Here is an 18279-nt window from a genome sequence, read left to right as displayed (position 1 = left end):
AGTAGTCCCTGCCTTGATCACGGTAGGAATCACGCTGGTACTGCCTAGTGTCACGACGCTGAGGTGAATCACGGCGCTCATAGTGTTGCGGGCGAGCGCGAGGAGGTGACTCACGGCGCTCATAGTGCTGCGGGCAAGCGGCTACATTTGCTGATGATTGGAAAGGGCCAGCATTCTGACCCGTCTCTGACAGCATAGACTGACGGTAGTCGTAAGCTTCCAGCTGAGCACACATGTCATTGAGAGTAGTAGAGGGCACGGCGTTGATGGACGCCACCAGCGGATTGTAGTCACCGTCAAGGCCAGCAAGGATGTAGTCCTTGAGTTCATCGTCATCCACCGTCTTCCCAGCAGCTAGCTCGAAAACAAAGCCCTTCATCTTTGCAATGAATTGAGTGGCCGTCATAACAAGTTTCTTAGTGTTACTCAGGGCGCCACGAAGTGTGTTGATCTTGGCCCGAGACTGAGATGAAAACAAGTCTTCAATCACCTTCCAAACAGCATGAGTGGTTTCAAGGCCAGCAACTTGAGCGAGAAGATCATGGTTCATGGACCGAACGAGCCAACCCATCACAGTCTGGTCACGAGCAAGCCAGACGGTGTAGAGAGGATTCACGATGGTCTGTTTCTTGTGGTCTGAGTCCTCAACTTCAACCGTCTTGGCCGGGGCAAGATCAGATCCATCGAGAAGTCCCATTACTTGAGCGCCTCGGAGGGTCGGGAGGACCTGTGTTTTCCAGAACAGGTGATTGTCACGGGAGAGCTTCTCCGTCGGAGGAGAGCCGAGAGCTGCAGCCAAACTTGCCATCGCGTTGGAGGAGGAGGAAGCCATCAGATCGGATTGATTTTGGGAGGGATTTTGATTGTATCGGGTGGAGGGAGAGGAGATCAGATCACGGCGGTGAGGAGCACAGCCGGCTGTCCTTGGTTGTTTCCGGATACCGCGGTGATTACCGGCGGCGAGTTTTGATCTTGCTTCTTTGGGCTTTGATTCGTGGGTCTTGGGTTTGATTGGTTTTGGGATCAGATCATGGCGGCGAGGAGCACAGCCGGCTGACCTTGGTTGTTGTCTGGGCCACGGTGAACACCGACGGCAGGTTTTTGGTTGTGGGAGGATCTAGACGTCGTCGAGGAAGAGGAGCTCTGATACCATGTCGAATTCGCTAGGTTTGTTGGACGGGAACCGATGCCGTGTTCTGGGCTCGGGTTACGTGTTATATACTGTATGGAAAAGCCCCATACGTAGCCAATACATGATGGTACAATACCTGGGTAGAGACTCTCTATACCAGTAATGTACGGTAGATATTACAAGGCTTAACACCTTTATCGAAAAAAGTTGGCTACAGCAACACATGTAGAAAAAAAAATTAGCTAGAGCAACAAGAGTGTGTCCACGAGCCTTTCTCCCTCCGGATTGCCGAGATTCCGCTCATCAAGCAGCCAATAGAAAAGGCAGCCAGAACCAAATAATATGGGAACAGACAAAATCAATAGGAGTTGCGCGACGTGAATCGGCAACCTGGGGTGTGGTTGATGACGATGCTCAAGCACTTCTATAGTGTAGCACACCATACCGCAGAGCACGGCGTAAGAACTGATGTTGACGAAGCCCACTAGATACACCACGAAACGCCTGCTGCACTCCGCGGGCTCAGCCGCCACCGCCACGATGTCCCGCTCCTGCCCGTCGTCGGCCATCGTCGACTTAAGGAGTCGGCTACTTTTGGTAGGGTTTGATCGCTTTGAGATCCGATCGACTACTAGGTGTTGGATGTTTGTTAGGATTGACGGCCGGCTGAAGCCATATATCCCCGGCCCCTTCTTCTCGTCTCATCAAGTGACCAAACATGCAAGCGCATGGCCAGATACTACGGGCCGGGGTTGTTACGGTTAGCTTTTTTTTTTCGAGGGCTGGTATATTTGCGTTCTCTTTCGGCAAAAAAGTACTCCCTCCATCTATAAATAGATACAAAAATTTATTTAAATTTGGATGTATCTATACGCTAAATCGTGGCTAGATACATTTAAATTTAAATAAACTTTTGGCATCTATTTATGGCAAGAGGTAGTAGTATTTCTTTAGCGATGACCCTGCTCTTCTTGCTGTCGCACGTGCCGAATAGGTTCTCAATGGCCTCCAAAATTTGCTTGATGGTGGAGCTGGGCGCCATGATGATGTTGAAGAACTCGAGACAGATTGAGCCGCAAATCCACGACATGACCATGAAGTCGTCCCGTACCTTCTCAATCTGGACGAGGTGTCTGAAGGGGTGGCGCTGTTGTTGTTGTCGAGGACCTGGACGGTGAGGCTGCAAATGCAGACTACATCGAGGAACAGTTCGCACTACTTGGCGTAGTTGGAATCCTGGAGGTCCAAGGTGATTGGTAAGTTGGTTTGAATGGAGGCAACATAGGATGCCGGGTGGTTGAGGATGGGTCGGGGATATACTCTCTCCTTCCCAATTTAAGATGCATATTAGTTTTGGTTAAAATCAAACTTTGTAAACCTCAATCAAATGTACAGAAAATTTTATCAACATCTTCAACATCAACTCAATGTTCTTAGAACCATCATGAAATATATTTTAATATTTTATGCATTTGGTATTATAAAAGTTAATAAATTTGTATATATAGTTAATAAAACTATATGAAGTTTAACTTTGATCAAAAGTAATATGCATCCTAGAATTGAGAAGGATGGTGTACCGAATGGTAGGTCCTAAGCATGAGTATATTCCTGCAGGCTAGGGTGGCCCACATGTTGGTTGTGCCGGCTGGCAGCCTGGCATGCCGGGCGGCCTAGCCTGCTGGAAGGAATACTAAGGCCCATATAACTTTAAGGAAGGCCGAAGACAAGTCCGCCGAAAGCGCAAGTGCTATGCACCCTAGAGTACAAGACACACCATGTTAGCTGGATTAGTTTAGGACTCTTTACAAACGGCTTTCTGCGTAAACCGTAGAACCAACTCTTTATATAAGTCGCCGTTAGGTATACCTGGTCATTCTTCGGGCCGGGCCGGGCTTCGGGCCAGGCATAACAAAGCCTGACGCAAAAACCCCAGGCCCGGCCCGGCCCGGCCCGACCATCGGGCCTAACTTTTAGGCCCAAGTCCGGCCCATCACTGCAAAAGCCCATCGGGCCTCAGGCCTCGAGTCGGGCCTCTTTCGTATTTCATGCATTTCTCAAGCCCAGGCCCGGCCCATCATAGTCACCGGGCCTAAATTTTCAGCCCAGGCCCGGCCCACACGTATGCTCTGGCTGGCCCAAGCCCGGAAATTTCGGGCCGGGTCGGTCGGGCCGGGCTGCCCATGGCCAGGTATACCCTTAGGGTAGGATGGAGCTGGACTATTTTTCGTCCTCGTGCCTCTTCAAGCAACCTTCCTTGTGCTAAGAAAAATGAGCCCTCCTGATGCACATTTAGTGGGCTAAGGTAATCCACCTGGCCTTTTTCAGTATAAAATACAAGGAATTTTTTTTAAGACCTTGATGCACCCTGTGCATCATGGTGAGCACACTAGGCTCCGCCCTGCCTTAGGGTATGCCACATCCTATTTGGAACATGTATACATACCCATCTATAGTGACTTATAACAGGAGTAGGGATCTTCCACCACATAAGACCCAATCGTGTTCCCAACACATTCATCACATGCACCCTCTTTCTCATCTTCGTTTGCCAACACTAATGGATACCGTCGTGAAAACACCACGACAGGAGGGCTCCATGGATAATTTGGCCTTCGATGTAGCTTTAGGGTATCTCCAACGGGGCGACGCATTTTGGACACAATTTATGTCCGTTTGCGTTGGGCACGGACACGAAAAATATCCACATGTCCGCATGCGTCTGCCCCTTCTCCAGCGGTGAGGACGCATTTTTCAGACCGCAAGGGCCTGCCATGCATGATTACGGGGAGAGGGAGGAAAAGATTCCATTTATGTGGCTAGGAATGACCAACACATGGGTCTTCCCTGCATTAAATGAGGAGAGATAAGAGGCCATGCAGGCCAAACGGACGCGTGGACGCGTCCACACAGACGTTGCGGACGTTTTGCGTCTAGCTGCTTGAGCGCATTTTACGCCACCCCGTTGGAGATGCCCTTAGGAGTGAGTTCGGCTTCAGGAGCCTTGAGGTCAACCTCATGAGCTTCGAGTTTCTCGTGGCCGAGCTAGTTTTTAGGAACCTTGAGGCCAGCCTCACTAGCTTGGAGTTATTTCTCCGCGAGCGGCGAAGGCGTCAAGATTGTTGGTGATTGAGGAGGAAGCACTAGGCTAGGATTAAAGATTGGTTTAGGAGGAGATGATCGATCTATCTGGTAACATGTAAGTCGTGAAACTTTGGGGCTGTAGAATCGCAGGCACCGTCAGTCTATTCTCATGTATATTTGTTGAGTACATGGGTTCCAAACTTGCATCATATAAGTTTGGCTTAAACTACGAATTTCATGTGATTGTCAACAAGAACAAAAAGATAGTGATTCTAAATCTATCTAGTTTTTTCCTTTTCTATTTTCTTATTTCCTTCGGTTTTTTTCTATTTTAAAAAAAATTGAACATTTTTTCAAATTAGATTTTTTCTCAAATCCGAATATTTTAAAAATCTGAACATTTTTTCATAATCTGGAGATGAAAATTTTAAAATCTAGTTTTTCGTTAATTGCTCTCCACCGTCAATGGTGTGGTATGGGTTGTAAGCGGGATCTACACATGTAACATATCAATGACGGTAAGACTACCTAGATTTGCTTTGTGATCCGACAACAATAGTAATATCCTTCGTATTCGATCTGTCTTAATCCTTCAACTATAGAATGGCGCCGGGACCTTTTGCTCTACATGGTTTCTTATACTTCTCTATATGTGGAGGAACCAGCCATAGGACATGTACCAGCCATTGCTCAATTCTAGCTCAGGCAAGACCGAAGACGATAGCAGCAGTGACTAGTTCATCACAAGTTTCGTGGCGGCTCCGGCCACGAGACCAAGAATAAGTCCGCTAGGAGCCCATTGGCCTCAGCTTGCTAGGCCGCATGCAGGGGACACGCACCGCTGGTCCAAATAATGTTTGGACCCAGTGCGAGTTAAATAAATATAATTTATGCTAAACTTTTATACTCATATATGAAAATCTTTTATTATTAGAGGAAACATCAAAAATATGATAATGTTCTTATAATTTTAATTTTGCATGTAAAAGGGCATCATATTATAGCATCTTATAAATAAACTTTGAATTTAGTAATAAACAAACACAATGAATTAGTAATATTATCATCCTTTTTGTTCCAATGTGTATTAATTATTAGACTTATCTGGTGCTAAACAAATGTATTTTAAGAAAATTATGTCATTTCCTACTATACAAACATAGAAAAAATTGTCCGCATCGTTTTTTTTGCGGCTGCATTACTGTTTAAATATATTCGATAGTTTGGTAGATATATCCATTTAGATATGTTCTAACAAATATCTTAATAGGTAGATTTCTAGTGTATCATTCCGTTAGATTTTTGTAAGAAACTTTAAGAGTATAAATTTGATTGTATGCTTAATTGTGTACCGCATTTTTATGGTCAGATATCTATTACAAGTTACAACATGTCTAATAATAATCTGACAATTCATACATTATGTATATATTAAATATTGGAAAGCACTAATAACAAACTATTATAAGTGATGAATTATGTAAATTTCTCGTACACGTACACAACTTGACTTGCTAGGATCATCAAGGGCACTGGTACACACAACTTTTTCGGAAACACGAGACACGGGAGAAGTTGATCGGGAAAGTGGGAGAGAGTCTGTGAGATCGGGACGATCATCGACTCACCACGGTGGCATAATTGTAATTTTCCTCATTTCAAACTTTTTTTGGTAATTTTCCTGAAATCACTACGGTATACGCGAGACGGGACGTGAGCGAAGATGTGGGACGAAGTAAACGACCTAGTAGAGATTTAGGTAGGAGAGATTCAATGTGAGGGCAAAACAGTCCAAAAAAAATATGTTGGACAAAACCTTTTACCAGATGAAAAAGAGGAAATTTGTTCTCTTTAAGTAGTAGAGATTTTCGATTTTTTTACAAAAGGCTTTTGGTACTGTACTTATATTACAGTGGTATTCCTTTATTTTTTCGAGGTGTATTATGATACTCTCAGTCAAAGAAACAAAATATGCGTACTAAGCCTGTGCATGGACAAATAGATGGATCTTGTTCAGAATAAAATAGAGCACACATGTAACTGCAATAAGCTAGAGCAACAACAGTGTGTCCACCAGCCTTTAAACCACCTAGCGACGACTACATACACTGATACGAGCCGAAGAATTTTTTCCATTTTTTTTGCGTTATTTCCTTTAAGCTTACAATATACTCCCTCTGTTATGAAATACTCTATATTTTAGGTCTAAACTTTATGCTGGAATACTCTACATTCTAGCTTTGTAATTAACAACAACACGACGAAGCAGTCCTATTTTTTCATTGGGTATTAGTACTGTTAGTATATATAGCTTGGATTGGTTGAAGTATAATAATAATAAATGTAGTACTAGTTTGCCACATTTTTCCTAAAATATATATTAAATCAGAACCGAGCGAGGGAGTATAGTATATACTCCAAAGCATAGGTAGGCCCAAAGGTAGACAAAAGAAGGTCCCGAGATGGAGTAAAGTCATACTGTCTTATTTGGGGTTTAGTAATTTGGACCAAATATGGAAGGTAAGCTAGCTGGAGTGGAATATCCCTTCTGGCCACGGTCGTAGACGGGCCCACCTCTGCTTCAGTTTGTTCCGACCTCAAGCTATGATCGGTACTCGGTAGCATGAATGTATGATCCCTGCCTCCCTGGCAGCTGCCATAGTTTTGACGTGAATGTCATGAGCTGTGCATGACGGTCCATTGCATGCATGCACACTTGCCTGCTAAGTTCGAGTCATTTGTACGGACCACCGTCCACCAATACACAAATTCAAGACTGATTGCCAGAACACATCACGATGATACATGATCCAATCACCACAAATTAATTTGACAAGAGAAGTAAAGACGATTTTAGACAACCATGCACTCGCAAGTCGCAAGGCCATTGCTCTATTATTGGCACATCCTCATTCTCGGCTAGTATTCAACTACTAGTGCATAGGGCAGCTCTCGTTTTGAACTTTTGGCTTGACTCGAATAATTTCATTCATAATCACTTGCTGCACAAAAAAACACACCGATACAACATACCTTAATAAATAAACACACCAACCTCCCACAAATTTGCCACTTGCCGGGGACATACACAACACGCACACACTAATCCCTTACTACCGTCCCTCACAAATTGTTATTCTGAAGTCTCACATAGTAAAAGGAAGCCAATGGCACAACCCACACATGCAAGCTCATCGAACATAAACAACAACAACGTCGATCAGTCACTCGCTGATCTTAGCATGAACAAATCCTATCGATTTCAGTGGTAGATCGGAGTTGAAGACGAAGGGTGTCCTACGCCGTAGGTAGGAGTGGGAGGGACTGGGTGGTAGTCTGGGTGAGGCTGTGGCTTGGGCTCCGGCTTGGGTGGCACAGGCTTCTTGTGGTGGAAGTGCTCCAAGATGTGCTTTTTGATCGGGCCCAACATTGTCGCGGATGGCGTCGCGTGGTATATCGGGGTGGAGGGATGTCCACCTCCGCCGCCGTATTTGGGGGTGGGTGGGACGGGGTGGTAGTCTGGGTGGGGTTGTGGCTTGGGCTCTGGCTTGGGTGGCACGGGCTTCTTGTGGTGGAAGTGCTCAAGGATGTGCTTCTTGATTGGCCCCAACATTGTCGCGGATGGCGTCGCATGGTATATCGGGGTGGAGGGGTGTCCACCTCCGCCACCGTATTTGGGGGTGGGTGGGACGGGGTGGTAGTCTGGGTGGGGTTGTGGCTTGGGCTCTGGCTTGGGTGGCACGGGCTTCTTGTGGTGGAAGTGCTCAAGGATGTGCTTCTTGATCGGGCCCAACATTGTCGCGGATGGCGTCGCATGATATATCGGGGTGGAGGGGTGTCCACCTCCGCCACCGTATTTGGGGGATGGTGGGACGGGGTGGTAGTCTGGGTGGGGTTGTGGCTTGGGCTCTGGCTTGGGTGGCACGGGCTTCTTGTGGTGGAAGTGCTCGAGGATGTGCTTCTTGATCGGCCCCAACATTATCGCGGATGGTGTCGCATGGTAGATCGGGGTGGACGGATGTCCACCTCCACTTCCGTAGGTGGGGGTCGGTGGGACGGGGTGGTAGTCTGGGTGGGGCTGGGGTTTGGGCTCTGGCTTGGGTGGCACGGGCTTCTTGTGGTGGAAGTGATCTAGGATGTGCTTCTTGATCGGGCCCAACACGTGCACTGACGGTGTCGCGTGGTAGATCGGGGCTGAGGGGTGTCCACCTCCGCCACCATAGGTAGGGGTGGGTGGGACTGGGTGATAGTCTGGGTGGGGCTGTGGCTTGGGCTCTGGCTTCGGTGGTACTGGCTTCTTGTGGTGGAAGTGCTCTAGGATGTGCTTCTTGATTGGACCCAACATGGTCTCCGATGGCTCGGCATGATAGATCGGAGTGGCCGGGTGTCCGCCTCCGCCACCATATGTGGGGGTGGGAGGGACGGGGTGGTAGTCTGGGTGAGGTTGGGGCTTGGGCTCCGGCTTTGGTGGCACGGGCTTCTTGTGATGGAAATGCTCCAGAATATGTTTCTTGATGGGCCCGCACATAGTCACCGACGCGCACTCTGGTGATGCGGTGGTAGTCTTGGCCCCAGCGACGACCCCGTAGGTGGTTCCTCCGGAGACGGGGACGACCTTGGACGGCTCCTGCCCGGTACACGGCGTGTTGGAGGCTGCGCTGTGAAGCTGAGCAACGCAGTCGGCGCCATGGAGGTTAGCCGCGAGGGGAACGCTGAATGCACCGGTGCCGTCGAGGCCGCCCACCGCCTTGCTCTCGTAGTCGCCGTGGATGTTCTTGCACTTGATAGCCACTTTAAGACCTGAGGTGCGTCGATGGCAGCAGAGATAACGGTGAGCTCCACACCTAAAAGCGCGAGCGCGTCCCATTGACACGGAGCGAGAGCTTAATTAGCTTATTTACCTTTGAAAGCTTCCTCGGCCTTCATGTTCTTCCTGGTGCAGTCGGCGCACTTGGCGAGGCCGACCACGACGGACGCCGCCTCTGCATTGGCGACGGAGATCGCTAGCATAAGGGCGCAAACGCCGAGCAGAAATGCTCCCGGAGCTGCCATGCCTGAACCTCAGAATAAAACTACTTGCTCTCAGAGCAGCTCGATGGATGGATGAATGGAACATGGCGATGCATGGTTTATAAAGGCGCAAGAGCGCATCGATCTGCACCAGCTCGTTCGATGATTTGGCAGCGCAAAGGGGTGGTCGGTGCAGTGATGCGTGACAACGAGAGACGGGGCTAATTCGCGTTTGGCGCGCCGAAATTTCAGATGGCGAATCAGTTATTATTGTGTCCACTGCGGCATCTGCATGGATCGTTGATTTGATCCACGTCATTAATCGGTCGCTGGACATGGACATATATGCATGTCAGGATAAGCCGGTATACCTTGGTGCTCCGAGTAGGGAGGAGATGCGACACGCCTCCGCGCACTGGTGCCTACACTAGTTCGCTCCTGATTTTTATTTTTGTTCCTGCGTGTGCGGTGCGCCTACCAAGCATTTATGTAACAACCAGCAGCGTGTATAATGCTATAACGCTTTCATAGAGCCTTGCTTTTGCTAGTGGAAAGCTGAATTAAATCTCAAAACATCTACAAATACTACTCCTTGCTAAAAATATAGTGTATATAACTTTTTTAGAATCAAACGATGTAAGCTTTGACCAAACTCATAGAAAATACATCAACATCTAAAATATCAAACTAACACCATTAGATTTATCATGATGTATAATTTCATAAGGTGTACATTTGGTCATGTAATTAGATATGAATATTTTTATCAATAAATTTAATCAAACTTTACATCATTTAACTTTTCAAAATCTTATATGCACTACATTATGACGAGGAGGGAGTACACTCATTGCCATAGGCCATAAGTCTACTTTTTGGCCTCCCTGCCTCAGTGGAGATGACCCCGTCTAAAATAAATGATCTCCAAACATCGTTCAATCACGATATCTCCTTCCCGGTGTCAATAGTGGCATTGGAAGATTACAAATGTCTAGGTATGGATATTCAGATCTTGATTCAATAAATCGATTTTGGATATTTTATCATCGTTTCCGCGAGAAGGATTATCGTTGCGATTTTTGTCTCGTCTGCTACGTCCTAGACAATGGTGATTTGTATTCTAGGCTGCCCAGCGACATCGAACAGGATGTTCGGTTGTGTTTTCCAGTCATACTGGTGTTGGTGCTCTTGCCAATGTTTATTGACTACTTTAATGGTTGTGCGCATGTGTTTGGCCTTGACATTGCAGCTTAAATTAAAATTATGGGAGAACCTTCGTTGCTACTTACATGTTTATGGCTTGATATCTATCTTTGGCAGCCTTCGAAAAAGTAAGATTATGTCATCAAAAAAAGAGTTTGAAGACTTCTAATATTTATTTGTTTTTTAGACTTTATTATTTGTAATCATTGGAGATGACTCTTGTATCTCTATCATGTACTATTTGTTACTATAATTATATGTGGTATTGACGTCAAAAAAGATCTCACAACCCGCATCGCCTTTTTATCGTGATCCTATGTCGAGCAAAGGCAAAGAGCACCTTCGTGTAAGACTAACTCATAGGCCTTGCTCATTCCACGTTCCCCATGGATCGCGACCATACCGCCCCACCCAGGGGTTGGTGGGAAGGGGGTCTAGTTATATATAATATTTTAATATTATATTGCATTTTTTTCTTGATCAGTTTATCTAAAGGTTTTCATTACGGTTTGTAGTGATTCACATCTATATCTATAATATCTATAAAGTTGATCCCCACTATCTTCATTTAATGTTTTCAAGCTCTTTCCACAATAAGTCACATCATCTATATTATTTGTAGCCATCAGATCATCATCTAACCATCATCCAAACTCCTCCAAGTCATGTGTCTAAGCCATTCAATTTCTTCCTAGCTCAGCCCACATCGATACATGTATGCAAGAACTCAATAGTCACAACGGTTACTCATCCCTTCATGTCCACTTCATTAAGGGATCGATTGCCCTTCCACTACCAGTTTACCGCCATGCCAATCAATCCTGCACTAATAAAGATGGCGTCTCCACATACCAATACGGGGCACTCTACTACATACTATCCTACTGCAACACAGATGGGATCATTCCATTCCACACTAATGCCTCTTGTGTCCTCCCTCTCTCAGATTCTCACACGTTTTTGTAAGCAAACGAGGGGTGAGCAAATTGAGTGCCTGACATTTTAATGGTGGAAGCTTACGTTCAGGTCGGAGGAGCGGGCGGCATTTTCGGTGGTCGAGAACAATGCTTTGAAGCAAGGTGCACCAGGAGGGATGGCTAGCAGCCAAGGCATCCCAGGCGTTGATAGTGTTTCTGCTTTCCGGCTGTGCAATCCTTCCGACTGCAGGGGCGCGTGAAGAGAATGTAACAGAGCGTTTCTCGGCTGCAGGGGTAAACCGCTTTGTCCAGGCGGTAGCTGATACGAGAGAGGAGCACCCAAACGATCACCTTGACGTCGAGTGGTTGAGGGGAGAAAAGCATGCCCAGTTTAGGTCGTGCAGGGGAGCTCTTGAGCATGTTGTTGGACGAGCCGGCGTGGAAGGCGGAAGCACTCTCTCCAGCACCACTCGAGTGAGCGTTCGTCCTCACACACGGATAGCGGAAGCCGTGAAAGTGCGGATTAAGGAAATCTCCGCAACCGCAGCAGGGGTGAGGCGGTCGCGAAAGGACAAACGATGCACCATCGCCACTGAGCGTGTTCGTTATCGTCACCTCCGGGGCTTCTCTCGGTCACACATGATATTGGTCATGTAAGAGTATTTCCATGTCTACTCTACACACAAGTCAATAGAAATTATGCGGTAGGTTGAATCTATTGATTAATTGTTGCGTGTGTTCATCTTTTGCAGGTAAATTATTGATTTGCGACGTGGTACTTACATAAAGAACATGTGCATGCAGCTCTTTTTGTTTGTTCGTTACAGGCCATTCCGTGCTTCGATATAATGTTTCCTCTCATCATATTTTTGACTTTCATTAGTTACTTTTACTTCTATATAATATGGTGTTATCAAGTTAAGAAAATCAGGGATCAATATCAATATAGCTACCATAAGTTTTTATCATGAAAGTTCATTTTGTTTGGTTATTACTAAATTCAAAGTTTATTTATAAGATGCTATAATATGATGCCCTTTTACATGCAAAATTAAAATTATAAAAACATTATCATATTTTTGATGTTTCCTCTAATAATAAAAGATTTTCTGTCGTCGGGTAAGTCATAATATATTTCCACTTCTATGATTCACATAAAAATTTCATGAATTCACAAAGCTATCTTCAATGAAATATATCTTTATGTTTCACAGCAACACGCGGGGAATTACCTAGTTATCAGAAAAACCTATGTCATACAGTATATACTTCCGATTTTCTCCACCAGAATTTTATAAAGGGGTGATTCAACACATTTATTGTTCTCTAAAATCTCTGAAGTTTTTCTCATATGAGCAACTATGCATGAGACAATAACCATCGTGTGTTATATTCCCTCTGTCCCAAAATATAAGGCGTCTAAGGATTAGTTAAAAGTCAATGTTTTTTTAAGTTTGACCAGATCCATACACAAAAATATGAATATTTGCAATACTGAATCAGCATCAATAGATTCACCATAAAGTATATTTTTTTAATATATCCATGCAATAGTGTAGATGTAAATAGTTATTCGTAAATATTTGGTCAAAGTTAGTAATGTTTGACTTTTGACAACCTTAGACGCCTTACATTTTGGGATGGAGGGAGTACCATTTATTTTTTATTTTTCCACTAAGTTTGAAGGAGTTCAAAAATCGAACAAAATAATATTTTTACCTCTTGGTTTTTGGGGGATGATTCTCAAGGTGAAACAAGAATCTTGTACCATACATATGATTCTGAAGATTACAGAACAAATTGTCAAGATGATACACAGAAGTGGTGTTGTAGAAGGGGGTCTTGGAATGTAACTAGGACCATCATCATTCGTTATTTAATTAGGTGTCCAACTTCGTACGGACATGATCGCACGCAAAAGTGCTTCTCTGCATCTGTATGGACAACATGTCTCAGACCGAAGCGTCCCGATGTAAGAACTGCCATAAAGACATAGATTTGATGGATATATATACCCCTAATCATTTGATCAGTGAATCACACTTTAATACAATCTCATTTGCATTCAACAATTCTGGCCTGCGGGAACTTTTTCTTTATTGTTGAATATAAAATGTCGATATTACTTGATTATTAGGCAATTCTCATCTACTCAATTGAAACATTAGTAGATTTGAAAATTGTTTCGTAACAGAACCAGCTCCTAAAGGACATGTGTATAAAAACGTGTATAACTTAGACCCAATTAAATAAATTCATTCATATTTCCAAAAAAAAACACACCGATATTACAAGCCTTGGCAAAGAAACACACATTACCCGTACAATTGCTTGAAACCCATCTATCCTTCATAACTGTTATTTTGAACTCTGGGTTCTGGGGATACTTAAGAAAAGGGGGCAGAGAACTGTAGAAATACCAAAACCCACCGTGCATCCAACAGATCATAAATAGCAACGGCGTCGATCACTCACTGATCTGAACATGAAACCATATAGATTTCAGTGCTGGGAAGGAGGGTGGTAGATCGGGGTCGAGGGGTGTCCACCTCCGCTGCCATAGGTCGGGGTGGGAGGAACGGGGTGATAGTCGGGGTGGGGTTGCGGCTTGGGCTCTGGCTTGGGCGGCACGGGCTTTTTGTGGTGGAAGTGTTCTAGGATGTGCTTCTTGATCGGTCCTAACATGGTCTTTGATTCTGCGTGGTAGATCGGAGTGGAAGGGTGTCCACCTCCTCCTCCGTAGGTGGGGGTGGGAGGCACGGGGTGGTAGTCCGGATGAGGCTGTGGCTTGGGCTCTGGCTTTGGTGGCACGGGCTTCTTGTGGTGGAAGTGGTCAAGGATGTGCTTTTTGATTGGGCCCAACATGGTCTTTGATTCTGCGTGGTAGATCGGAGTGGAGGGATGTCCACCTCCTCCTCCGTAGGTGGGGGTGGGAGGGACGGGGTGGTAGTCCGGATGAGGCTGTGGCTTGGGCTCTGGCTTTGGTGGCACGGGCTTCTTGTGGTGGAAGTGATCAAGGATGTGCTTTTTGATTGGGCCCAACATGGTCTTTGATTCTGCGTGGTAGATCGGAGTGGAGGGATGTCCACCTCCTCCTCCGTAGGTGGGGGTGGGAGGGACGGGGTGGTAGTCCGGATGAGGCTGTGGCTTGGGCTCCGGCTTTGGCGGCACAGGCTTCTTGTGGTGGAAGTGGTCAAGGATGTGCTTCTTGATCGGTCCTAGCATGGTGTTTGACGGCTCTGCGTGGTAGATCGGAGCGGAGGGGTGTCCACCTCCTCCGCCGTAGGTTGGGGTGGGAGGGACGGGGTGGTAGTCCGGGTGAGGTTGTGGCTTGGGCTCTGGCTTTGGCGGCACAGGCTTCTTGTGGTGGAAGTGGTCAAGGATGTGCTTCTTGATCGGCCCCAACATGGTCTGCGATGGCTCCGCATGGTAGATCGGAGCCGAAGGGTGTCCACCTCCTCCGCCGTAGGTGGGGGTGGGAGGAACGGGGTGGTAGTCGGGGTGGGGCTGGGGCTGGGGCTTGGGCTCCGGCTTTGGCGGCACGGGCTTCTTGTGGTGGAAGTGATCAATGATGTGCTTCTTGATCGGACCCAACATGGTCTTAGACTCCGCGTGGTAGATCGGAGCGGAGGGGTGTCCACCTCCACCGCCATAAGTGGGAGTGGGAGGGACAGGGTGATAGTCTGGGTGGGGCTGTGGCTTGGGCTCTGGCTTGGGCGGTATGGGGTGATAGTCTGGATGGGGCTGCGGCTTGGGCTCTGGCTTGGGCGGCACGGGCTTCTTGTGGTGGAAGTGCTCCAGGAAATGCTTCTTGATTGGCCCGCACAAAGTCACGGACGCACACTCTGGCGACGCTGTGGTAGTCTTGACGCCGGCGACGACACCGTAGGTGGTGCCCTCGGAGACAGGGACGACCTTGGACGGCTCCTGGCCAGGGCACGGAGCGTTGGAGGCAGCATTGTGGAGCTGCGCGAGGCAGTCGGCGCCGTGGAGGTCGGCGGCGAGAGGCACGCTGAAGGCGCCGGAACCGTCTAGGCCGCCCACCGCCTTGCTCTCGTACTCGCCGTGGATGTTCTTGCACTTGATCGCCACCTGGAGGCCTGTGGTGGATTCATGGCAGGAGAGACAATAGTGAGCACAATATGTAATGCCGGTGTAGATGTGCATTTTAATTACACGTACGTTACGATCTGAAAACGAGGTAGCTTACCCTTGAAAGCTTCCTCGGCCTTCATGTTCTTCCTAGTGCAGTCGGCGCACTTGGCCAGACCAACGACGACGGACCCCGCCTCGGCATTGGCGACGGCGATCGCCAGCAGGAGGGCGCAAAAGCCGAGCACAAGTGCTCTCGGAGCTGCCATGCCTGAAGAACCTCTTCTCCACTTGCCTGTGTGGACTAGTGAAGTAGGAGCTGGATGGATGGATGAATGGAACAGGCAGGAGACGCATCGTTTAAATAGGCATAATCCGCAATGATCGACACAGCTCGATCGACCTGGCTATGCATGCAAGAGGCAGGGTTGGCCGGCGCACTGAAGCGTGACAACGAGAGGCGTTTGGCGCGCCGAATTTTCGGATGCAAACTTAATACCGTGCGCCTGCCCACTGCACCGCGTGCATTCGAATGGATCGGTACAAGTTGCCACTCCGGCGACGTACGTCGATAATATTGCGCGGTTGGTGCTGATCGACCCGGTGGCCGCGTACGCGCGTCTGTATGTATGTAGGTACCACATACACACCGTGTCTCGCGCGAGGCACATGCATATGCTAGCACTCACAAGTACCCTTTGCTGGGTACTAATGGGTGCTGGTAGTGTGTGGCGTTGGATCGACATGCTGAATGGTTGTAAAGTGCTCGTCCTCTTCTGGGAGTAGTAGTGAAGTGAACTTGCGGTAGTACAACAAACAGTACTCCACTTTGTTTTCATTAACGCAAGGGCTCAGTACTTCCACTCTGCAGCGACCATCTCTCTCTCTTCCTCCAGCCTTCCACATAATAGGACGTGCAGTTTGTGGAGTCCAGAAAAAGTAGTTGAGAATATGCAATAAATACTTGAGAATATTCTAGAAGATTCTGTAAATATTGATAGGGAGGGAGCTCTCTGGAAAAAAAGTGAATGATTCTAAATATAATAACACACACACACAAAAAAAAACCGAAACATTTTGTCATGTCATGCTATTCAACCATCCAATTTTTGGAAGGGTGTGAATGGCAAGTGGGAAATGGTAGTTATGTAAAGTTTTGGGAGGACATTCGATTTAACAATTCTCCTTTATAGCTACACAATACTGGGAGATCTATTTTGTCTCTAATCAAGAAACACGCACCATTGCTGATCTCTGGGATGGAAATGAGATTAGAGGTAATTTTGGGAGAACTTTTACTAGTAAAATGGTGATCCAATGGCAAGAGATCTTGGAAATAGGTAGACCATTTCTTTCTTTCAAGACGAGGATCAGCTTATCTGGCAATATAATTCAAAAGGAATTTAGTCTTCTACTTCACTTTATGTTCTTATTAACTTCAGATGGATTAAGCCTGTCTATTTACCTTCTGTTTGGACTTAAAAAAATCCTCCTAGGGTACAAATCTTTCTCTGGCTTTTCTCTCAAAATAACATTATGGCTAGAGATAATCTTATGGCTAGGTGTATGGCTAAACCCATGGAATGTGAGATGTGTAAAGAGTTTGAATATGTTAGACATCTTATGTTCGAATGCATAGTTTCCAGAGTCTTTTGAAATGATGTGGTTGAAGTTTTTGATATTCTTGTTTGAATTTCGAATTAGTTGCTTCCAAATGGCTCTATAACAAGAGATTTATGCATTTTAGCGTAGTTACTTCTACTGTCTTGTGGGGGATGTGGATTAATAAAAACAATCTTGTCTTTAGCAAGCTTACTTGGATTAACATAAAACAGGTGTGGCGTCTGGAAGGAGGCAGAGTCGATTAGTTCATGGACCGGTTGCTTATTAACCTAAAAAAACCTCTGTGCTTCTAGTGGGGTGACCTTGTAGGGGTTCACATCAGAAAACAAAAAATATATAACTTATCGCACACTCTATTAGGGCCAAGATCTATCCATAAACGGAGATGATATCAGTGACGTACCCTCGTAAACCGGTAACGGTTAGAATTCCACTAGAACGTGGTTGGTGTAGACCTACTATCATCGCCGACCTCAAGGTCATGTAGAAGTCCCCTCCCACGATGTCGAGTGCCGCAGGTGTAGCACCTCGTAGTTTCACACATGTACAGTGCTCAACGACTCTCCCGGCTCCGATCCAGTGAAGTTACAGAAGTAGATCTTCTGGATCCGGATCCCAGCAGTGCTCCCGTGTACTGGGTGGAGTTTGTGTCCCTCTTTGTGCAGTTCTTCGGGGAACCGCACGGAGAAGAAAACTAGGTATAGATATTTCTCTATATAATTTTGTATATAATTTGCCCCATATGGGTCTCTTTATATAGGGGGAAAAGGGGGATACTTCATGAGGGGCCAAGGTGGGACAAAAAAGGAGGAGGTGGGGGGAGGGGGGCTGCATCCGGTCGGCTGGCCCTTGGCCAGGCCACGCGCCACGAGCCCCCTACCCCATACCCCCGACCGGCATGGGTGGGCCGGCCCACTTGGCATGGCCGGCCACCCCTCCCTTCCCTCCCCATGGGCCTCTTTCCATATGGGGCCTAATAAAGATAGGGAGGCCCTTTTTAATTAAATATATATTTTAATATATTAATTCATTTAATTAACATATAAAACATATCCTTTAATTTCCTTTTGTCCGAGACACCTTCCGAGAAATTCCGAACAACCTTTAGACATCTTTGGAACCCTATTCCAGATATATATCTTAATTCCAATGAATCCAAAACTGTCTCGAGTTTGGTTGAACTCTTAAGTGTGTTACCCTATGACAGACATGATCCGG

General features: G+C 46.5%; 2 protein-coding genes and 1 pseudogene across 2 annotated transcripts; all 3 read right to left on the bottom strand.

The window, feature by feature from the left end:
- Nucleotides 1-247: 247 nt before the first annotated feature.
- Nucleotides 248-343, bottom strand: LOC127337301 (small nucleolar RNA Z247; annotated as a pseudogene).
- Nucleotides 344-7186: 6843 nt separating this feature from the next.
- Nucleotides 7187-9328, bottom strand: LOC127331239 (uncharacterized). Its single transcript, XM_051357318.2, has 2 exons — nt 9118-9328; nt 7187-9016 (listed from the first exon to the last, which is right to left on the bottom strand). The coding sequence occupies exons 1-2, from the start codon at nt 9266-9268 to the stop codon at nt 7479-7481; spliced, it is 1689 nt and encodes a 562-aa protein (XP_051213278.1). The 5' UTR covers nt 9269-9328; the 3' UTR covers nt 7187-7478.
- A 4253-nt stretch (nt 9329-13581) lies between these two features.
- On the bottom strand, nt 13582-15788 carry LOC127331238 (uncharacterized). The gene is made up of 2 exons (XM_051357315.1): nt 15557-15788; nt 13582-15446 (listed from the first exon to the last, which is right to left on the bottom strand). The coding sequence occupies exons 1-2, from the start codon at nt 15705-15707 to the stop codon at nt 13849-13851; spliced, it is 1749 nt and encodes a 582-aa protein (XP_051213275.1). The 5' UTR covers nt 15708-15788; the 3' UTR covers nt 13582-13848.
- Nucleotides 15789-18279: the final 2491 nt, after the last annotated feature.

Source organism: Lolium perenne, chromosome 2 (genome assembly GCF_019359855.2).
Source record: "Lolium perenne isolate Kyuss_39 chromosome 2, Kyuss_2.0, whole genome shotgun sequence".
NCBI lineage: Eukaryota > Viridiplantae > Streptophyta > Magnoliopsida > Poales > Poaceae > Lolium > Lolium perenne.
Note: the sequence above shows the minus strand (reverse complement) of the source record. Positions and strands in the feature narration are given on the sequence as shown.